The sequence below is a fragment of the Protopterus annectens genome, chromosome 8.part0, assembly GCF_019279795.1.
Source record: "Protopterus annectens isolate FY-2018-M chromosome 8.part0, PAN1.0, whole genome shotgun sequence".
NCBI lineage: Eukaryota > Metazoa > Chordata > Ceratodontiformes > Protopteridae > Protopterus > Protopterus annectens.
In genome coordinates, this window is record NC_056741.1 from 1,947,762,719 (window position 1) to 1,947,785,496 (window position 22,778).

The 22,778-nt window shown below is 41.3% G+C and overlaps 1 protein-coding gene across 2 annotated transcripts in view; it reads right to left on the reverse strand.

Annotated features, from left to right (window-relative positions):
- Window positions 1-22,778, reverse strand: part of KLHL36 (kelch like family member 36) — a 470,147-nt gene that overhangs the window by 410,918 nt on the left and 36,451 nt on the right. For both annotated transcript variants that reach the window (XM_044081467.1, XM_044081468.1), the window contains exon 2: window positions 10,366-10,504. In XM_044081467.1, the coding sequence (XP_043937402.1) occupies window positions 10,366-10,425 (60 nt within the window). In that variant the 5' untranslated portion in view covers window positions 10,426-10,504. The remainder of the gene's footprint in view (window positions 1-10,365; window positions 10,505-22,778) is intronic.

A 22,778-nucleotide genomic window follows, 5' to 3' on the forward strand; every position in this document is an offset into this window, starting at 1 on the left:
GTGAATTCCTTGACATCTATGTCTCAAGTGCATAACATGTTATACACCTAAAATAGTTGCCACTCACTCCTTCAATTTTACTACGTCTAAAACCCTTTATGATATAAATGCAACCATTCACATTTAGCAAAAGAGACTAACTCTCTGTAAAGAAAGTCTCTAGGTATAACTATGGGTTAACCATATGAAACTGCTTTGTGGCACAAAAAACAAATATCTGGTTGGGAGAAAGGAGACTCTAAATGGGCATCTAGCTTCCTGGTAAGTTGCCCATAGTGCCATGCCACATCTATCTTTGTTACTGACGGAGAAAGGCTGACACACCTAGAATCTTGGGAGTAACCAGAACACTAAGTCAGCTGAAATTATCAAAGTCATACAGTAAACAAGTATAGACAAGCAAATCAAACTACCTGCCAAAACAGATAGATATGGATCAATGTGGTTTTGTGGAGGCAGTGCAATTATTTGACAACAGTAATAGAACAATGATGATCCAGATGGAAACATAATGTAATTAAATACAACTGTTGTTGGTGGGTCTTGATGCAGAGAAAGCATTTGACAGAGTAAGCTGAGATTTAATGAGTAGGGCAATAAAGCATTTGCATTACCTGATAAAATTATATGGAAGATTAGGAGGACATATGATCGATTGGAGGAAAAATTAAGTGGGTGGGTTCCTCTCTAGTAAGGTTTGTCTGAGCAGAGGAACCAGGCAGTGGTGGCCTTTTTCCCCTTTGTTATTTGCATTACATTTAGAACCACTGGCAAAGAAAACAAGGGACTCAGGAATTCAAGCATATAAATGGTACGGTAGTCAAGAAAAGCTGGTTTTATTTGCACATAATTTCATTTTGTACCCGATAAAACCCAGAAAAAAAAGATTTCAGTGCTGTCGAACACTTTGAACAGTTTCAGTCTTTTCAGGATGCAAAATTAATGAAGATAAAACAAAGACAATAGCTGTAAGCTATACACCCACACACAAAAGTGGTTCAGCAATGCTCTTAATGAAAGAATTAAGTACTTAGGAAAATGGATTAAAAAGGACTCTGCTGTGACAGCCAAGGATATATGGTTAAGAGACTAAACAAAAGACAATAAAAAAACTGAGAAATTGGAAGATCTGTTTTACGGATATGGATAGCATGATACAAGCAGTCAAAAAGTTTTCAGTTCCTTTAGTTTTACACACGTTAGGAATATTTTTATCAACCAGATGAGAGGCTGTGGATATAAATTAATAAAGATCTGAAGGATTTTACCTGGGAGGGGAAGATGGCAAGAGTCAAGTGGGATAAGCTGACTCCTCTAATAGAATAAGGTGGCTTGGGATTACCTGATTTGAAGGAGTACTTTAGAGCTACAGAGTTAAGGCTGCTATACATAGCACAAGCAGTTATAATTCAAAGTAGAAAGATGATGAAGCAGGGATGAAGCTCAAGAAACAAGGAGAGATGGATTTTGGAGACAGATCCTTAAGGAGAATAACCATAGAGAATATTATATTTATAAAGTAGTAGAAAGTATTCTCGGAACTAAGCCAACACAGAAATGGGGAAAGGAAATTCTGCCGACAGGGAAGACTGCAATTAGGGATACTAACAACAGGCAAGAGGAGGCTGGAATTTACTGGAGAAAACTGGCAAAGGAATCACGGTATTGGGAGCAAATAATTAGAGAGGGAAAGGTAACAGAATGGGAAGAGGCCAATAATTTACTTGGACTGCAAGCTAGAGACTGCCTCCCCATCAAGGATTGATAGAGTATAGGCAAAGAGAAAGAATAGGGTATCCTCAGCAAAAGACCAGCACTGTTAATAGTTTTTAGTAGGATCTAGAACAGAAGCTGCTGTTAAAAAATGAATAATTAGTACGGCATATGAAATACTGCATGATAACTATAGCAATCAATCAAAAGAGGTCAGAAAGGATTAGGAAGAGAGACTGGATAAGCAATTTACAAAGAAACAATGGAGGAATATATATATGTATGTCTCTCAAATATGCAACAAAGTCCAGAAGATTTAGGATCTTTGCTTCAAAGTGTTTACATAGGTATTTTTTATACCCCAAGCAGACTCCAAAGAATTTCTCCTCTGGTAGATAGCAAATATTAGAGGTGTGATAGGGAAGAAAAAGGTAATTGGGAAAGTACAGTTTTGTACCTACCATAAATGTAGATGTTCGAGTGTATACACTGCTGCAGTCATTACACTTGGGTTATCCTGCTGTCAGGCAGTTCCCCAGTCGGCCTGAGTTACAAAGTCTTGGTCCAGCGTCGGTTGCTGTCGCCTCCTCCCTGACGTCAGTGCAACAGGGTTATACAAGATGCAGCCAACGCCATTTTCTTCAGTTTTTCTTGCCCCAGATGTCAGGTGCCTCTAAATAGGTAGGCAATTCCAATTGCTAATAAAACATACATAAAAAAAGCAAAAAAACAACTTACAGCTACCAGCAAATACTCCCCACAGGAAGTAAGGGTAGAAGACATAATTACATACCAGCCAGTAAGAGGGGAAGGAGGGAGGGTAACCTGGACTGCTAAAGTGTATACACTCGAACATCTACATTTATGGTAGGTATAAACTGTACTATGTTCATCGTGTTACACTGCTGCAGGGTAGAATCCCAAAGCTGAGGTAGGGTGGCTGGTTCTATAAGGCATTAGGGGTGGCTATAAGGCCCTGCAGCACTGCAGTGGCGAAGCCAGCTCTGGATTTAGAGTATAGAGGCAGATGGTAATGCTTGGTGAAGGTATGTAGAGAACTCCAAGTTGCTGCTTCCTAGATACCTTGGTAGGTACTCCCCTGAGGTAGGCAGTTGAAGTGGCTGTTGCCCTGGTGGAGTGAGATCTAATGCTGCTAGTTACAGGTTTTCCATGGTATGTGTAGCAGAAACGTATACAATGTCCTATCCATTTTGAAAAAGTCTGTTTTGAAATGGCTTTCCCCTGTGCTCCTGCAGCATATGCTACCAGTAATTGCTCAGATTTTCTGAAAGCTTTGGTTTTGTCCAAGTAGAAGCGTAACTGCCTGTGAATGTCCAAAGAGTGCAGTAGTCTCTCCCCTTTATTCTGTGGTTTAGGATAAAAAGTTGGCAGGTGAATCGTTTGGTTTAGAGCCACACTGGATACCACCTTTGGCATAAACGTAGGGTTAGTTCTTAAAGACACCCTGTCCTGGTGGAAAATGAGGAAAGGCTCCACTGCCATTAGTGCCTGTAATTCTGAAACTCTTCGTGCTGATGTTATTGCCAGGAGCAGAGCAGTTTTCCAAGAGATATATTTTAATTCTGCTGTGTTAGCTGGCTCAAAAGGAGGTAAAGTTAGTTTTCCAAAACAAAGTTGAGGTCCCAAGTTGGAGTAGGTGCTCTACGGGGCAGTCTTATGTTTTTAGCCCCTCTGAGGTACTGTTTTAACAGAGGATTAGAGAAAATTGGTGGATCCGTGTTGTAATGAGCAAAGATGGCAGAGGCGTGGATCTTGATGGATGAGAAGGAGAGGCCTTTGTCCAGCATCTTAGTTAAGTATTGTAGTATCTGAGGAATGTTTGGGACAAGAGAGTCAAGGCTGTGAGCTTGGTTCCAGGCACAGAATCTCTTCCATTTATCCGAATAGGCTTTCCTGGTACTAGGCCTTCTAGCCTCCAGAATGACATCCATAACAGCTTTGGAGAGAGGTATTGCTTGCTTGACTAAGGAATCTTTCATGCAGCTACGTTTATGGTCTTTAGCTGGCTGTGTATTATTTGACTGTAGTGCTGAGTCAGCAGATGTGGGATTTGAGGCAAAATCCAGGGTGGTTCTTGTGCTAAGCTCCTTAAGATTGGGTACCAGTGCTGGCGTAGCCAGTCTGGTGCAATCAGGATCATCTTTGGCTCTTCTTGCCTGGCTTTTATGAGTACCTTTGACAGGAGAGGTAGTGGTGGGAAAGCGTATACTTGTAGGTTTTCCCAGCTGAATGAGAGGGCATCCACTTTCCATGCTTGTGGGTGGTAACTCCTTGTGCAGAATTTTTGTAGCTGGCAGTTTATTGGGGATGCAAATAGATCTATGTCCGAGCTCCACCATTTCTGTGTTATCATTCTGAATGTTTGTGGATTCAATTCCCATTCGTAGGGATCCATGACGTTTCTGCTTAAGTCGTCTGCCAGTGTGTTTTTCTCTCCTGGCAGGAATTGTGCTTGCAGACAAACTTGAAGGTTTATAGCTGTGTTCCACAAGGTCATGGCTTGTCTGCATAGGGAGTAGGAGTGAGTGCCCCCTTGCTTGTTTATGTACCACATAACTGTGTGTTGTCTGTCTTTAGCAGTAGTTGTCCTGGATGCAGCAGGTCCTTGAAAGCTATAAGGGCATTTTGTACAGCTAGCATCTCTGTTTGATTGATGTGAAGATGCCTTTGTTCTACGGGCCACGTGCCCTGAATACATTTGCCTGCCATGTGTGCTCCCCAAGCGTAATCCGATGCATCTGTTGTCAGTGTTTGCCTGGCTGTGGGTTGTGTAAAAGGCTGTCCCTTGTTGAGGTGACAAGCTTGAGCCCACCATTGAAACTCCTGTTGAAGGCAAGGGATTAGTGGTATAACTGTTTCCAAACTCTGACAGTGTTGAGACCATACATTCTTTAGGTACCATTGTAGTTTCCTCATATGCAGTCTGGCATATGGAATTAGTAGTATGCAAGATGCCATGTAACCCAAGGCCCGAAGAATTTTTCTTGCAGGGAGTTGGGTCTTTGTTGCCATCAAATGAAGGTATTGAGTCAGTTGTCCTTGCTTGTCTGGTGTGAGATAAGCAATCTGGGCAGTTGTGTTCAAGCTGGCACCCAGGAATATACTCTCTTGTGAGGGCACTAGTTTTGATTTCTTTTCGTTTACTGTGTACCCCAGGCAACTTAATAATTTTTTTACAAACACCAGATGCTTTAGAAGAATGTCCTTGCTCTCTGCTTGAATCAGGCAGTCGTCCAAGTACGGGTAAATTTGAATTCCTTTCTGTCTGCAAAATGCAAGTACTGGTGCCAGGCACTTTGTGAAGACCCTGGGCGCAGTACATAAGCCAAAGGGCAGTGCAGAGAATTGGTAGTGCATTGAACCAGCTATGAATCTGAGGTATCTTCTGCAGTTTTGTCTGATAGGGACATGCAGGTATGCCTCCTCGAGGTCCAAAGTCACAAGCCAAGCTTTCTTGCCCAGCATGGGAAGAAGCGGATGTAGTGTCAACATTTTGAATTTTGGAACATCCAGGCAAGTGTTTAGAGATGAAAGATCCAGAATGGGCCTCCAGGCTTTGTCCTTTCTGAGTACCAAAAAGAGTCTTGAGTAAAATCCTTGTCCTTGCTCCTGTGATGGTACCTTTTGAATAGCTCTCATATCCATGAGTGCTGTAATTTGTTTCTGAGCCTCTGCCCATTGATTTGGTGGCAGATTTGGCATTCCTTTTAACCTTGGCAGACTGTGAAAGTAGAACCTGTAACCTTGAAATACAATGTTGAGAACCCATTTGTCTTTGGTGATCATTTGCCAATTGTGGTAGGAGTGCCAGTTTTCCCCCCAAGGGGGCTGCCAAGAAGGATTTGCTTGGCAGCTGTAGTGGGAAGTCATTGGAGCTTCTTATTATATGGTTGGGGCCTGTCTTCCCCTTCTTTCTGGCCTGATGCAACCCATTGTCGAGGCCTGTAAGGACCTTGTGTTTGACCTCTACCTCTTGGACATCTATATCTTCCCCTTTGAAGTCTGTCTGTAATTGGAAAGGACCAATTCTTAGTTGGCCAGTTTCTGCTAAATCTAGGAGGCTGAACCTGTAAGAAATCCTTCACCGTTTGCATAGATTTTGCCTTATCCTCCATTTTCTTTAATACCTCTTCTGCCTTAACTCCAAATAACACATCCTGCTGCAAAGGTGCATCCAATAATTTTTCTTTAACATGATCTGGTAACATATGTTCTTTTAACCAAGCATGTCTTCTAATGACAGAGCCTGTAACTGCTGCTCTGCAGGAGGACACTAGAGAATCAAAACCACATTGCAAAGTATGCTTTCTCACTTGTTCAGCTGCATGCAATAAATCCTGCATTTCTTTAAAATTATGAGGATCTGATTCTGGAAGCATTTTTTGTTTTAACTGAGACAGTAAAAACTGCTGATATCTTAGCATGTGAAACTGGCAATTTAAGGCTCTCATTGCTAAAGTTGCAGACGTATATACTTTCTTTCCCCATCTGTCTAATGCTTTGGAATCTCTGCCAGAGGGAACTGGATTCTTGGCTGAAGAGGCCTTAACTCCTTTGGGTCCCTGAGAAATAGTTTCAGGGTCAGCTACAGGACTTTTGTACATAAATTTATGTGAGTCAGGGACTCTGTAGTATCTGTCAGGTTTAACAGGGGCTGGAGGTAAGGAATCAGGATTTAAGCTGGATTCAGTATACACATCATCCACAATATCTAACACTGGCGGAATAGCAAGGGGTCTGTGTTGAGGTAATAAAAGGAAGTCCCTGAGCCTTTTCTTGGATTCTGAGTAATCCTGGCCTTCCCAGTGGAAATGCTCCCTCATGGTATGTAGGGATTCCCCAAAGGAGTAGTCCTCAGGAGGTGAGGCTGATGGAATTGATTCCTCAGCATCAGAATCCTCATAAGGGGGTAAAGAGTATCCTAGGTCTGAGGATGAATCAGAAGAGATGGACACCTGGTCGGATGAGTCATAGTCTGCATCCTGTCTAGGCCTTTTATCAGGAGGGGGTTGGGACCCCCTGATCAGAGTGATTAGATCTTCGGCCATTTTGAGCATTTGTTTCTTAGGCATGGAGGCCTGTCCTGGAGAATGCTGTATTTGTTTCTTTGATTTTAAAGGAGGCTTAGACTTAGCTGAGGGTTTAATGCTTAACTGAGTAGGTCTGAAGACACCCTCTGAAGCTGTAGGTTGCTCAGCTACTCCGGATCCCTCCGAAAGGTTAGTCTTGGTAGGCTGAATAACTTGAGCATCCGAAGGCCCGGCCATCTCAATGTGAGAGTCAGAGGTGGCCTGTGGTTCTACAGAAGCGGTCATCAGGGGCTGTGAAGGCGCCTCGCTGAAAACCGGAGAACCGGTGACTGGCCTAGAAGGGGCTTCATCGTCAGTTTTGGGCCTCGGATGCCTAGCCTTGTCTTTGCACTTTTTGTGTATTCCGGTTGTCAAAAGTTCCAACAGCATGGTATAATTGAATTTTCTACCAAAATAATGTCGGGCAAAATCAAACCGACGTTTAATAGTGCACTTGTTAATCCTAGCACAAAACCGACAACCAGTGACGTCGTGGTCTGGGCCTAGGCATGGGATACAATAGGAATGGAAATCCTTATGAGGCATTTGCTTCCCACAAGAAATACAGTTATTAACTTTTACTGACAATCTGTCTGAGGCAAGAAAAAGTTTCCCCAACGGGGTACTTAGCTTTGTAGAAGACTTCGGTTCTGGATTCGGAATGAAAATCTCAGGAGACAGCCGACCGGCACTTGTGAACTGCTTTTGCTTCGGGCACCGCACGGCAAGAAAGACTGAAGAAAATGGCGTCGGCTGCATCTTATATACCCCTGTCGCACTGACGTCAGGGAGGAGGCGACAGCAACTGATGCCGGACCAAGACTTTGGAACTCGGGCCGACTGGGGAACCGCCTGACGGCAGGATAACCCAAGTGTAATGACTGCAGCAGTGTAACACGATGATCATATTTTTTGGGAGTATAATGATTTGCCAGACTGTTTAATATTCCCTGAAGACTATTCTAACAGAAATACTGGTGAGTAAACTGGTATAACTAAGGACATTTTTTAAGCTATGATGCAGAATCTGAAATGCCTAGATACAGTAAGGCCTCACTGAGTCTAATTATGGTGGCTGCCAAAAAAAAGCATTTACTGGAAAATGGAAATCAAAGTCTAAACCAACGGCACTAGGAAGTATAGAATACAGTAACAGAGATAAAACAACTGGAAACAGGATCTTTAGAAAAAGGTAGGAACAAATTACATATAAAAAAATGGGAATTGTGGGAACAATACATGCAGAATGATGTTTAGGAGGAGGAATGAGGTTTAAAAGAAGGCAGGATTTGAATGACCTATGTAATGTTTGACTAACAATGACTGGATAGATTACAAGTGACATATGTTTGCAACTAAAAATATGTAAATAAAAACAAACCACATTGACATAAATGTATGATTGCCAGTGTCATAAGTGATAATTTAATAAAAGATATTTCTTGTCTAAAAAAAAAAAAAAAAAAAACTATACCCGAAATAGTGAATATTGTAATAGAGATAAAAGAACAGGAAGTGGAATCTTTAGAAAAGGGTATGATTAAATTACATAGAAAAAAATGGGAATTTTGTGAACAATACATGCAGAAAAATATTTTGGTGGAAGAATGAGGTTTAAGAGGAGGTAACAATTTATGTAACATTAGATTGTATGATACTTGACAATATATGTGATGTATGCTTGTTAATGTGAACTTAATGTAAATTTGCCTATGTCCCAAGTAACAATTCAATGAAGGTGTTTAAGACAAGGAAAGGGTCTCAAAGTGGTGACACTTCTAACAGCAACCATTCAACACAGATTTAAAAAATATATTTATTTGGACTACTTATTACAGTAAAACATATCAATAATAAACTCTGAATAACAGCACTTTTCTTAAATGAAGATGTGGTAGTTATAACATTACCACCTCTCTTCCACCAACCTCTGTCACTTAGGCTACTTACACTACACTATAGTATAACAAACCATCATACACTGGGCTAAGTATCTGCGGGTGATACCCACAATGTTAATACTTAGAAGTGGTGATAATGTATCATACATGAGTTTTCTGGGATTATTAATGACATCTCACTAAATTCCAGTCTATTTTGACATCTAATGCCATTCATACTTGGAATGTCAGCAGTACAGTTCCTCAATTTTACAGAAAGGAAATGTTTCTTCTGTCAACTCTGCCATTTCTCATTCACCAAGCATACTATCTACACTGTGCTGAGTCCTAATGCCACTATTCTAGAAGACATACATAAAGAAACAAAGATACTTCTCAAAAAGCAAGAGAAGATCTCTCAAGCAAAAGTATACCATTCACTCAGCTTTGTGGCAGTAAGGGATTCAGCCCTAACCACAACCTCAGTAGCCTTGGTGCAAATGATAGGTCCAAGTGCTACAGCAGCCAGAAAGGGATGGATAACAAAAAGTTACCAATGTCAACTCAACCATTCAAAGAAGATGGTGGTAGTAAGAGTCCTGCACCTTGAGCAATACCTAGAGGACAGCAAGGACTTAGTCTGGGTCACAGCTGCATCTACTAAGAAGCATGGCGGCTACGAAGTGTGCATGTAGAAACATGCACCTGCACTAAGCCACAATCTGCACACACTGCTCAGGGGTCACCAGTCCCTAGGTCGAAGGAAGTAGATTATACATGACAAGTTTTAAACAGAAATGAATAATGGCCAACCAGCATCTCACTTTCCAGGAGAGGAATACCTCCGAATAACATAATTTGACACCCAGCTGGTGGAGGGTGAAAGGGGGAACTTCCTCCCTTCCAAAGTGATACAATACTGCTGAAACTAAGTAGGACATGGAAAAATGAACACACTGGTGGTGTTGTGAGAGGAACGGATGTCAGTTCTGTAAGGGCTTTTCATTTAATCCTTCATAAAAAAAAGATACAAACAAGCTACTTTTATTAACACCCTACCAATAACCCACCACCAAATGAATACCATTATCATGGCCTGTAAACATTTTTAATATTCAAGAAGGAAGATTAAGAAACCAGACTGGAACAAACATATGGTCTTTATTTAATTTCCTAGTTGGTACATAGTACTGGTAGAAACATCCACATCAAAAATCAATCAGTAAATGAGCCACGCAGTGGCAGTATAACTACTTAAGAATCATACTTAATCGTGACAATGCCTGACAAAGAAAACGCATCAAATACCACCCTCAAGACAGACAGGAATTACAGTAACAAAGCTTAATCATACAGGAGAAGGAAGGTCAGATGGATAACCAACATTTCTGAGATAACAGCCCATGAGTGACAGAAGTCCCTACAGAAATTACAATTTGCTAAACAAGTTACTATCTTTAATACTGGCTGAAACAATTGCTGGTACAGGCTGTTCAGGGGAGAAAAAAAAACACAAGCTGTTAAGACTGTTGATGTTGTAATGGGAGCAGAAGACCAATGCTGCAAATACTAAACAGCAAAAATATGCAATGCAAATGAAACAGTTAATCACCCCCTTACTTCCGAAGCAGCTAATGTATAATTGTTGAAATAGTTCTATCAACTTGCATAACAGAACTTACCCTTGAAGATTCACTAATCCTGTGCGGTCGAGAAATCTTTGCCTGTCTGTTGCCTTCCATTCTAGTTGCACTGCCAAAGCTTTCTGAAAAATAACCAGTCAGCCAGAGCACGAAATATATTCTTGCATATTTTCAGCCTCTGCAAATAAAATAAAAGCAGCTTTAAGTCTTAGAAATGTACAGCAAATCAAAGTGCTGCTGTGCTTCAGTCTCAAAAAACATACAACTCTAAATAACCTAAAAGTACTTTTTTGTTTTGTTAAATTACTCTTAGCTCCCACCCTTCCAGGCATCTACTAACAGTCATATCTGAGCTCCTCCTCAATTTTCCACATTGGCACACTTGTCACCTGTCCAACTTTCTCTCACCAAATGAAAAAAAAAAAAACTAACTAGTACATCATTGCCTTGGCAGCGAAAAGTACAGTTTTGTACCTACCATAAATATAGATGTTCGCGTGTTCACCCTGCTGTAGTCATCACACTTGGGTTATCCTGCCGCCAGGTGGTCCCGCAGTCGGCCCGAATTCCAAAGTCTTGGTCCGGCGTCGGTTGCTGTCGCTTCTTCCCTGACGCCAGTGCGTTAGGGGTATACAAGAGGCATCTGACGCCATTGTCAGGTGCCCCCAATAGGTAGGCAAAATATATATATATATATATATATATATATATATATATATATATATATATATATATATACACATATAACTATATAAAAATAAAACAAAACCCTTAGGCACAAGCAAATACACCACAGAGGTAGTATAGTATAGAGTGATAGAGATAAGTTCAGCTAGTTCAGAGGGGATGGAGGGAGGGTAACCTGGACTGCAGCAGGGTGAACACTCGAACATCTACGTTTATGGTAGGTACAAAACTGTACTATGTTCATCGTGTTACCCTGCTGCAGTCATCACACTTGGGTTGAATCCCAAAGCTAAGGATGGGAGGTGGAGTCAGACAGGGTTAGAACAAGCTAGTAAGCCTGCAGTGGCAAAACCAGCTCTAGTCTTAGAGTATAGAGGTAAATTATAGTATTTGGTGAAGGTGTGCACTGAATTCCAAGTAGCAGCTTCCAGAATATCTTTCGTTGGCACTCCCCTGAGAAAGGCTGCTGATCAGTTTTTCTGAAAGCTTTAGTTTTATCCAAGTAGTAACGTAATTGCCTGTGAATGTCCAAAGAGTGCAGGAGTCTTTCTCCTTTGTTCTGGGGATTTGGGAAGAAGGTGGGCAAGTGAATGCTTTGGTTTAGGGCCACAATGTATACCACCTTTGGCATAAAGGAAGGATTAGTTTGTAGAGAGAGACTGTCTTGATGAAAAATGATGAAAGGTTCCACTGCCATTAGTGCCTGTAGCTCTGAGACTCTTCTAGCTGAGGTTATTGCTAGTAGTAGGGCAGTTTTCCATGAAAGAAATTTTAAGTCAGCTGAAAAAGCTGGTTCAAAGGGTGGCAGTGTAAGCTTTTCCAGAACAAAGTTGAGATCCCATTTAGGTGTTGGAACTCTCCTTGGCGGTCTTAAGTTCTTAGCCCCTGTGAGGAACTGTCTTGGGTGTGGATGTGAGAATAAAGGAGGATCCATGCTGAAATTGCTGATGCGTGGATCTTAATAGAGGAAAAGGAAAGTCCTTTGTGTAACATCTCAGTTAAGTATTGTAGAATCTGAGGGATCTTTGGATCAAGGAGGTCTAGGCCTTTAGCCTGGTTCCAGGCGCAAAATCTTTTCCATTTGTCTGAATAGGCTTTCCTGGTGCTGGGCCTCCTGGCCTCCAGAATGACATCCATAACAGCTTTGGATAAAGGTGTTGGCTGGTTGTTTAGGTAATTTGCCATCCAGCCAGGTTTAAAGTCTTGAGCTGGCTGTATAGAATCTGATGATCTTGCTGGGTGAGCAGGTGAGGGAATTTGTGGCAAAATCCATGGTGGGCCGTGGGCCATGTTCCTTAAAATTGGGTACCAATGCTGGCGTGGCCAGTCTGGTGCAACGAATATCATTTGTGGCCTCTCTAATCTGACTTTCAGCAGTACCTTTGCTAGAAGTGGTAGTGGAGGGAAGGCATACACTGAATGTTTTCCAACTGAATGAGAGGGCGTCCACTTTCCAAGCTAGTGGATGGAAGGTCCTTGTGCAAAATTTTTGAAGTTGGTGGTTGTGTGGGCTTGCAAACACATCTATGTCTGGGCATCCCCATTTTTGAGCTATCATTGCAAATACTTGTGGATCTAGTTTCCATTCGTGTGGATCCATGATGTTTCTACTTAGGTCGTCTGCCAATGTGTTTTTCTTTCCTGGCAGGAAATGTGCTTGTAATTGAACCTGGTAAGACAGTGCAGTCTTCCACAAGGTCATTGCTTGCCTGCATAGAGCGTAGGAATGTGTGCCCCCTTGCTTAAGTACCACATGACTGTGGTATTGTCCGTCTTTATTATTAGTTGTCCTGGGTGTAGAAGGTCCTTGAAAGCTGTTAGGGCATTCTGTACTGCTAGCATTTCTTTTTGATTGATATGCAGATGCCTCTGATCTGTAGTCCATTTGCCCTGAATGCATTGCCCTGCCATGTGTGCTCCCCAGGCATAGTCCGATGCATCTGTTGTCATAGTTTTCCTGGCTGTGGGTAAGGTGAAAGGCTGACCCTTGTTGAGGTGACATGCCTGTGCCCACCATAGAAACTCCTGTTGAAGGCAGGGAATGAGTGGTATCATTGTTTCCAAGCTGTGGCGAGTCCATACACTTTTCAGGTTTCATTGTAATTTCCTCATATGCAGTTTTGCAAATGGTATTAGTAGTATGCAAGATGCTATGAATCCCAAGGCCTGCAGAATTTTTCTTGCAGGGAGTTGGGTCTTTGTTGCCATTATTTTGAAATATTGAAACAGCTGTCGTTGCTTGTCTGGCGTGAGATAAGCCATCTGGGCCGTTGTATTCAAGCTGGCACCCAGGAATATTATGTTTTGTGAGGGCACTAGTTTTGATTTCTTTTCATTTACTGTGTACCCTAGGCTACTTAGAAGGTGTTTGACAAATGCCAGATGCTTTAAAAGAATGTCTTTGCTTTCTGCTTGAATAAGGCAGTCATCCAGGTATGGGTATATTTGAATTCCTCTTTGCCTGCAGTATGTAATTACTGGTGTCAGGCATTTTGTGAAAACCCTGGGCGCAGTGGATAAGCCAAAGGGCAGTAGAATTGATAATGCGTTGAACCTGCAATGAAGCGAAGGTATCTTCTGCAATTTTGTCTGATAGGGACATGCAGGTATGCCTCCTTGAGGTCCAAAGTGACTAGCCAAGCATTCTTGCCCAGCATGGGAAGAAGCTGCTGTAGTGTTAGCATCTTGAATTTTGGTACTTGCAGATAGGTGTTCAGAATTGAAAGATCCAGAATGGGTCTCCATGCTTTGTCCTTTCTTGGGACTAGGATGAGTCTTGAGTAAAATCCTTGTCCTTGCTCCTGTGTAGGTACCTGTTGAATGGCTCTCATGTTCATGAGAGCTGTAATATGTTTTTGTGCCTCTGCCCATTGATTTGGTGGCAGGTGTGGCATTCCTTTGATCCTTGGTAAGGTATGAAAGTGGAATCTGTATCCTTGAGAGACAATGTTTAGAACCCATTTGTCTTTTGTGATGATGTGCCAGTTGTCTGCAAAAAATGCTAGTTTTCCTCCCAAGGGAGTTGCCAGGAGAGATTTGCTTGGGAGTTTGAGGATAGAGTCATTGTGTTTGTCTTCTGCTAGCTTGGGGCCTGTCTTCTCCTCCTTTCTGGGTGGCAGAACCCCATTGGCAAGGTTTGTAAGGGCCCTGTGACTGACCTCTGCCCCTTGGGCATCTGTATTTGCCCCTCTGTGATCTGTCTGAAGCTGGAAAGGACCAGTTTTTTGTTGGCCAATTTCTGCTGAAATGAGGGGGTTGTACCTGCAGAAGATCCTTGACCGTTTTCATGACTTTGCCTTATCCTCCATTTTCTTTAAAACCTCTTCTGCTTTGACACCAAATAATACATCCTGCTGTAAAGGTGCATCCAATAATTTTGCTTTAACATGGTCAGGGAGGGTTTGTTCTTTTAACCAATCATGTCTATGTATGACAGAGCCAGTAACAGATGCTCTACAAGAAGATTCCAATGAATCAAATCAGCATTGTAAAGTATGTTTGCCCACCTGTTCAGTTGCACACAACAGATCCTGCATTTCCTTGAATTCAGGCAGTTCTGAATGTGTGCTCATTTTTTGTTTTAACTGAGACATTAGGAATTGTTGATATTTCAACATGTGAAACTGGCAATTTAATGCTCTCATAGCCAGAGTAGCTGAGGTGTATATTTTCTTTCCCCATCTATCTAGGGCTCTTGAATCCCTTTCAGAGGGCACGGGATTTTTAGCCATAGCAGCTTTTGCTCACTTAGGACCCTGGGAAATTGTTTCTGGGTCAGCTACAGGGCTTTTATACAGGAATTTGTGTGAGTCAGGTACTCTGTAGTATCTGTCTGGCTTGGCTGGAGCAGGAGGAAGAGTGTCTGGATTTAAGCTAGACTCCAAGTAAACATCATCCACAATATCTAGAACAGGAAGGATAGCAAGATGTCTGTGCTGGGGTAGTAAAAGGAACTCTCGTAGCCTTTCCTTAGAATCCGAGTAATCCTGGCCTTCCCAGTGGAAATGTTCCCTCATGGTATGTAAAGTTTCCCCAAAGGAGTAGTCTTCAGGGGGATATGCTGAGGGAATAGAGTCTTCAGCATCAGAATTTTCATAAGGTGGAAAGGTGTAATCCTGTTCCTCAGAAGAATCTGAGGAGAGAGAAATCTGGTCAGAGGATGCATAATCCTCCTCTTGTCTTGTTCTTTTACCAGGAGGGGGTGGAAGCCCCTGATAAGGGTAATTAAATCTTCAGCCATCTTAAGCATATGTTTCTTAGGCATGAGGCCTTGAACTGTAAAGTGATGTACAGTTTTCTTTGGTTTTAAAGGAGTTTTAAGTTTAGCATAAGATTTAATGGTGAGTGTAGTCGGTCTGAAGACACCCTCTGTAACCAAAGGTGTTTCTGTTGCACCGGTGTCTAGTTCTGCTCCGGTGTCAGTAGATGGCTGTGTCGGCCTAGTAGACTCTGCATGGGAATCCGCAGCTGTCTGGGGTTCCAGCTCTGCGGTCGTCAGGGGCTGCGTATGTGCCTCACTGAAAACCGAAGAACCAACGACAGGCCCAGCTGAGGCCTCGGGGTCTGGCTTATTCCTAGGCTGCCTGTCCTTATCCTTGCATTTTTTAGGAATGGCAGTCGTTGGCTGCTCCGACGGCATGATATAATTAAATTTCCTACCAAAGTAATGCCGTGCGAAGTCAAAACGGCATTTGATAGTTCGTTTATTAAACTTAGCGCAAAACCGACAACCTGTGACGTCATGGTCTTGGCCTAGGCAAGGAATACAATAGGAATGGAAGTCCTTATGAGGTATTTGCTTCCCACAAGAAATGCAATTGTTAACTTTTTCTGACATCGGACTGAGGCAAGAAAATGTTCCCCAACGGGGTACTCAGCTTTACTGAAGACTTCGGACTGAAATTCAAATCGAAAATCTCAGGTGTCGACCAACCGGCACTTGCGAACTGCTTCTGCACCGCGCGGCAAGAAAGACTGAAGAAAATGGCGTCGGATGCCTCTTATATACCCCTGGCGCACTGACGTCAGGGAAGAAGCGACAGCAACAGACGCCGGACCAAGACTTTGGAATTTGGGCCAACTGCGGGACCGCCTGACGGCAAGATAACCCAAGTGTGATGAGTGCAGCAGGGTAACACAATGAACATCACCTTTTGGTAGACACCTAATGAGCAGGAATAAGGCCACTGAGAATCTCTGTACACTAACTGCATCTTATGATGCATCTAGGAGTAGGAAACATGGTGTGCCAATTTTGCTTCCATGTTCTTTGATGAGAAAAGTGAAATACTATGATGGTTATATTCTTTAACCTTCCAACAAGCAAGGTTAATAAGACAGGAAGGACTGTGCAAGAAAAAAACATCCATTTCAGGAAAATGGCAGGCATCTGTCTGGTGATTAAAGCTTCAGCTGATAGGTTCATAGGTTTAACGAGTTTCCTTTTCTGAAATATTGCCTCTGACACTAAATGCCAAACTAAATTCACGGATGTCCAAAGTCAACCTTCCCAGATGAATACATAACAGGATACCTCCAAAGAACAAAGTAAAAGTGAAAAAGCAGTAAACCAAAGAATAGGAAGGAACCAGACGAACGAAAGCTTATAAGTTTTGTGGTCCGGTTCCTTCCTGGTCTTTGGTTTGATGCTTTTTCACTTTTACATAAACAGGATATCCTACTTGCAACCATCCAAAATCTACAACAAAACAAACATCCCTTACATTTGAAAATGCACACTTCTCCCAGTCCGTCACTAACAGACAAAACCCATGTATGTCTATAGAGATGTACATCTACCCATGCCTCCCTCTCTCTCCATACTTAGATGTGAGTATATAATGACATTGATAGACCAGCAGTGCTGAGCCTGGAAAACAGCTTCAACAGCATAGTAAAGAAAAGTAGACATCATTATCTCCAGCTTTAGCACCACCCAATTCTCCCAAATGCAGACACACCAACCCACATATCCTTCAATTATATCAGCTAGCCACAGCATAATGGTAATCACCTTCACTGGACTGGCAACACCATCATCTATCACTGGAGCCAAACTGTGACCAAAGCACACTGCTGTTTTCCTAGAGTACAGTCAACAAATGGTCTAGGAGACCCCACTGTACCAGAAGCTGGATGAGTACAGTTTTAGAAACAGTTCACACATACCACAAAAAATGAAACTAGAGACTGACAAATTAAATGCATTTCAGGTCATTGATGGCTTTTAATCAAGAGCAAAGAAGGGGAAAGGACTACTTAAATACATAAAGTTTTCAAGTCATTTTATTGCCCGTTTACATCTGTTTTTTTTTTTTTTGTTGGAATTGCTTTTGGCGGTTTTAGTTTTTTACTTCCTGTGAATGGATGTTCACCTTTATAGCCAGAGCTGTTGTGCTACTTTGTTGTCCCAATGCTTCTGCAATCCTACATCACGACTTTGCTGCTCTGTGAATGACTGCGACCAGTTTATAAACAATTTTGAAGATGCTCACCTGGGCAGCTTGTTATAGAGGTTTTTAAACCCAGCTCCCAGAAGCCAAATCTGTTACTTGTAGGTGGGAAGTAAAACGGAAGGCAACATTGTTAGGCAGAGTCTGGTTCAATCTGTATACATCATAATCTGATGAAAGATAACCAGCATGCAAGCGTAACTTACACACTGCAATAAGTACAGTTAAACTGCACTGTATATGTATATGTACATTTATGGCTTTGCTACTTGTAAAACAACTAAGGAAATTTAAGAAGGTAAACAACATCCATTAAAAATAAACTACAAAGGCTAATGTATAATGTTCTACCTAAACAGTAAGTACTTTTAAAACAAACTATGGGATTCATGAACAATTGTGAAGACATTACATGAAGCCTACACAAATTTTACATGTTAGTGCAATGAGCAACAGTGCTAAATCACTCACATAAGCATGCTACTCATAACATTTACATGAATACAAGCAAGTTTTCATTGCCAGCAACACCAGGAAAATGCATTTGGCAGCAGGAGCAATCGCAGTAAACAAACAAGCAAGTTTGGCTATGGGCAAACCGAAGCATGCTCGCACGAAGATCTACAAAAGGCAAATACTGCAAGCTATACCAGGGTGAGAAGTGCACTGAACACACAAACATATGAATAAAGAAATAAAAAAAATACAGAAAGAAGAGAGTAGGGGAAATGGCAAAGGCAACTACAATACATAGGTTACCAGACGGGAAAAGTGTAATGAGGAAAATCTGCAAGGAAATCAAATAGCTATATACAGAAATATGTAGGAGGGGAAGGTAAATGTTCATCTTATATCAAGATAATTAATGTGAAGGAGCTTATGCCACAAAGAAAATTTTGTAATAAAATTTTGCAATATACATGTCATAATAATTAATGACAGTAACACTTCATGAGCAAATATAGGTAAATAAAGGAAGACGTAACATTACAAGCTGTGGCAAATGGCAATTAGCCAAATTAGCATTGCAACCTAGGGGAATTACAAGGCATACAAATGACACAAACATGCTGAGTTGAGATAAAACTTCGCAAGGACAGTACATACATTATGGAATATATACATAGCGTGCATTTTGACAACATAACATGCTGCAAAATAGGAATGGCTCAGAAGCCACAATCTCCTTTTGCAAGAATCTAAACCATCAATGTTAACACTGACTTGTGCATTAACTGTATGCCACAGAAATAGGCCTAACACATGTACGAGGAGGATCAGCCTTGAAGGGAATTATGCACTTCAGTATTCTAATGGTTATGCACCCCGTATGTAGGGGTGTGTGACGTACATTAATATCCTTGCATAAGGCACTCCTGCCTGACAGTTACTGTGCAGACAGATAACAGAAGAAAACACCACACTATGATGCAATGTATTCCCCAAAGCTGTGTACTATCATCATCTGTCACATGCGGTAGCAATGGATATTGTCACAAATGAAATTAACGTGCAAATTAAGAAAGGATCCCTGATAATGAATGTCATAGCAGTATGTCAGACTAATGCCAATCAAATGGGTATGCTCATGTGCACACAATTGGGATCAGTCCTATACTGATGTTCTGTGGTCAAGGGAGGTTTCTCTGTATGTCTGTACACATACACAAGAACTGAGCACATTTGAGTACACCACAGTATTCAGTGCATGTGCCAAAGTAGCACTCTCACCATGACACATAGAACAAATGTCTACTGCTTTGAAATCCAAAGCTATGCTCACATGTGTTTGTGCAACATATCAAGGGATAAAATTGAAGTGATGCAATGGTTGCTGTGTGACATCAGTATGTTCATACAAAATGAATCCCTGTGCTAGAAATGAACATCAAGGTGTACAACTCCTTTAAATAACAATATGGCTACTATTCACATTTCGCCTCAATGGAACTGTTAGTACAGCTGTTGAACTCCACCTACGTGAAGTCATTCAATCAGCTGTGCTTTATTTGCCCATAAATTTTATATACTAAAACTGATGGGAAGGCCTCTGCCACACTGTACATACAAAGTATAATGGGTGGGGGGGGGGGGGTCTTTCCTGCAGAACAACTATAGACAAAAATGCTTACAGGCACTCAATGCTGGTTTGCAACACTTGCCTAAGCATTGAGAAAAACATCACGCTGGGATCAATGAATGTGACAAGGTATAAGTGCATCAACAACTGTCATATATGTGGTTATGTGAAAGCATTACATCAAGTGTATGAATCAATAAAATGTGTCTCCCTCTAATTAGTTTAAAACAATCTTGTATGTCAGATAACATTGGCTCATGCTAGGTATACACAAACACCTGCAGCCCCCTGCTGTTTTTACTGTGGAACAATTATGTACAATGTGGATATAATCCCATATTGGAAAGCATGCCTTACTTAGATCATGTCCTCAGTCCTGAAGAGGTGCTTCATTACAACTGTAATGGAACGACAATCTATTCAAATGACAGCATCAGTCTTCAATACAGTTTTTCCAAAGTAACTGTAGAATAAACTTACCAGGAAACATCTACACATGAACACAGTACATGTGGATGACAAAACTTAACATGTGCACTGACTGAAGCAGTGACATTGGCATTTTGACTATATATCTAACATCACAGTCTAATGAAGGTTTGCCATAATGCGACTACAGATATGACTGACACTGCAAGCTTCAATGGATGGTATCACCACTGTTTACTACCTTCATATTTCTGTTAAAACTGGTTGCACAGTACAAATACACTGTATACATGGATTCACTTCAGAAGCTCGAAATACTGAAATCTCGAATTTCAGTATCTCGAGCCCAAGAAGCCGAATCCACATAATAGCGAAAGTTTAGAAGCGCGAAATTCAAAACCTCGAATACCGGAGGTTTTGAATTTCACACTTCTAAAGTTTCGCTATGGTCATGTATTCAGGTAAGTGTGTGTGTGTGTTAAGGGGTTTGGGTAGGGGCTGTGGTGTCTGTCAGTGTGTTTTGTTGCTGTGATGTGTGTGTGCGAAGAGAAAGTAGCTTGTGTGGTGGTGTTTTGTGTGTGTTTGTATGTAGTGCGACCTTGGAGTGAGAATATTTAAGTAGGGGGTGTGTGAGGGGCGCAGTCCCCCACATAGGAGATGCAGGGGGGCTTGCCCCCTGCGTTCATGTAGTAGAGAGATTGTGTGTTTGTGTGGTGGATGGTGTGTGTGTGTGTGTGTGTGTGTGTGTGTGTGTGTGTGTGTATGTAGTAAAACCACGAAATTCAAAATCTCCGGTATCCGAGGTTTTGAATTTCGCGATTTTTAGTTTTCGTTGTTTTGTGGATTCAACTTCTTGGGCTCAAGATACTGAAATTCGAGATTTCAGTATTTTGAGCTTCTGAAGTAAATCCGTATAAATTTACCTCATATTTGCAGCCTCTTCTAGACAGAGAAAAAAAGCACACACTCACAGATGACAGTCACTCACATAATCAAACTCCATAATTATGTACTGAAACAATCTACACACAAGTGTATTATGCACACGCCACAGGAGAAATCTTGCCCACATGCGAGTAGCAGAGCATCTTTGAAAGGATGACATTTGTTGTGTCAAGCAAAGGAGATATGTGTGCAAAAAATTACTTCTACAGCTATGTGGAATTCAAAATGTGGCCAATATTAAGAGGTGCAACACACCCTGCATTCATTTACATCCACAATGAGGACAGTTTCACTGCTGTATTCGAACTCTCTACATAACAACTGATACAATCTACAGAAAGGTGTATTATACGCATGTGCCACAGGACAGGTCTGACTTTAGTGGTGTGAGATTGCATTATTGAAATGAGGACCTCATTGGTGTGTTGCAGGCAGTATGTGTTTTTGGACAGAGTGAAAAGGGGATGTAGGATTGATATGATCATGTAAATGTTTCCCACAAGTGGGAGTCAAATGAGCACATCAGTTGACTTAATCCTCCAGGGACGCACTGGACCCACCATCACACACAAGTCGATTGTTTTGAGATTAGAACTCTACCTATCTAGTTACACAATCAAGATGACACAGTACTTAATGTAAGCATCACTGCCAAAGTCTGACTTTTATAGTGTCAAGAGTACACTTTATAGAGGATGACATCAGTGTGGGTTTGCTGAGATGATGATGTTGGGAGAAGGGATCAACACTGATGTGGACTCACCCTGCAGTGTAAAATCAACTCCAGGCTACTACTTTATTGAGGCCAGCAGTAGTTAAGGTCATATTTACATGACTCAATGTAGACACACACACGCAAAACTACGAGATGAAAACACCCTACCTTTCTGATGATGCAATCTAGAGGACACAGCATTTTACAAAGCACCATAGCAGAAGTCTGTTTTATACTGTGACAGTACAGATGCAATCAGCTTATCATTCTGTGTCAGAGAATATACTGTGATGTTGAAGTTTTTGTGCAAATCCATACTTGTTGATATGAGAGTGTAAGTCCCATGTTATGATCAATAATGCATACATACTGCTGACTTACATCATCTAGGTTATCATTAATGTATACAGCAGAATTGAGAGTGACATGTACCTGTGTTGTGCAGATGTGACAGTATGGACAATGAATCATTCATGGATCATCAGGTTACGATGATGCATTTAAAACTTAATACCATTTATATTAGCAATGGTATGCGCTCATGCATGGGCAATGTGGATTGTCAATACCAAGCAATACTTAATGTTCCAATGTAAGTGCTGCAGTGCAGATCCAACTGTCTGGAATGAAGCAGTTAGTTAACCACACGGTTCACTGCATTTCACATGAGTGCATAAAACAATTTCTATATAATAAAGTAATATAATCCAGTAGTAATACTTATTTTTGTTCCATATCTCTTCCTAAAGCTCAAGGTTGAGAAACATGTATTTGTGCAAATGTTGGAAAAGTGTTAGCACACGTATGTTTATACTCTGATGTGTTGAACTGGGACTGTGAAGTACCAGTGTTTAATGGTATTCATTAATGCTCCCTGCCAACTTTTACAGAAATAAGAATCAAAGAGGAAATATTGTGATACCAATTAAATTTACAACAAATCTGTTTAATCCTAACATGTTGCTTACATATGCTCCACATGTTGTATTATACCCTTCCATGTTACATCCAAAGCTCATTTCAAAAATGAAGTGTTGTGCTTATCTTCCCTATTTGTGTGATGTTACACTGGGAGCAAACAGAGTTCTCTGCCTGTGGAAAGAGTGAAACTCTGGTTTGCTTTCTACAGCACAAACAGGCTTAG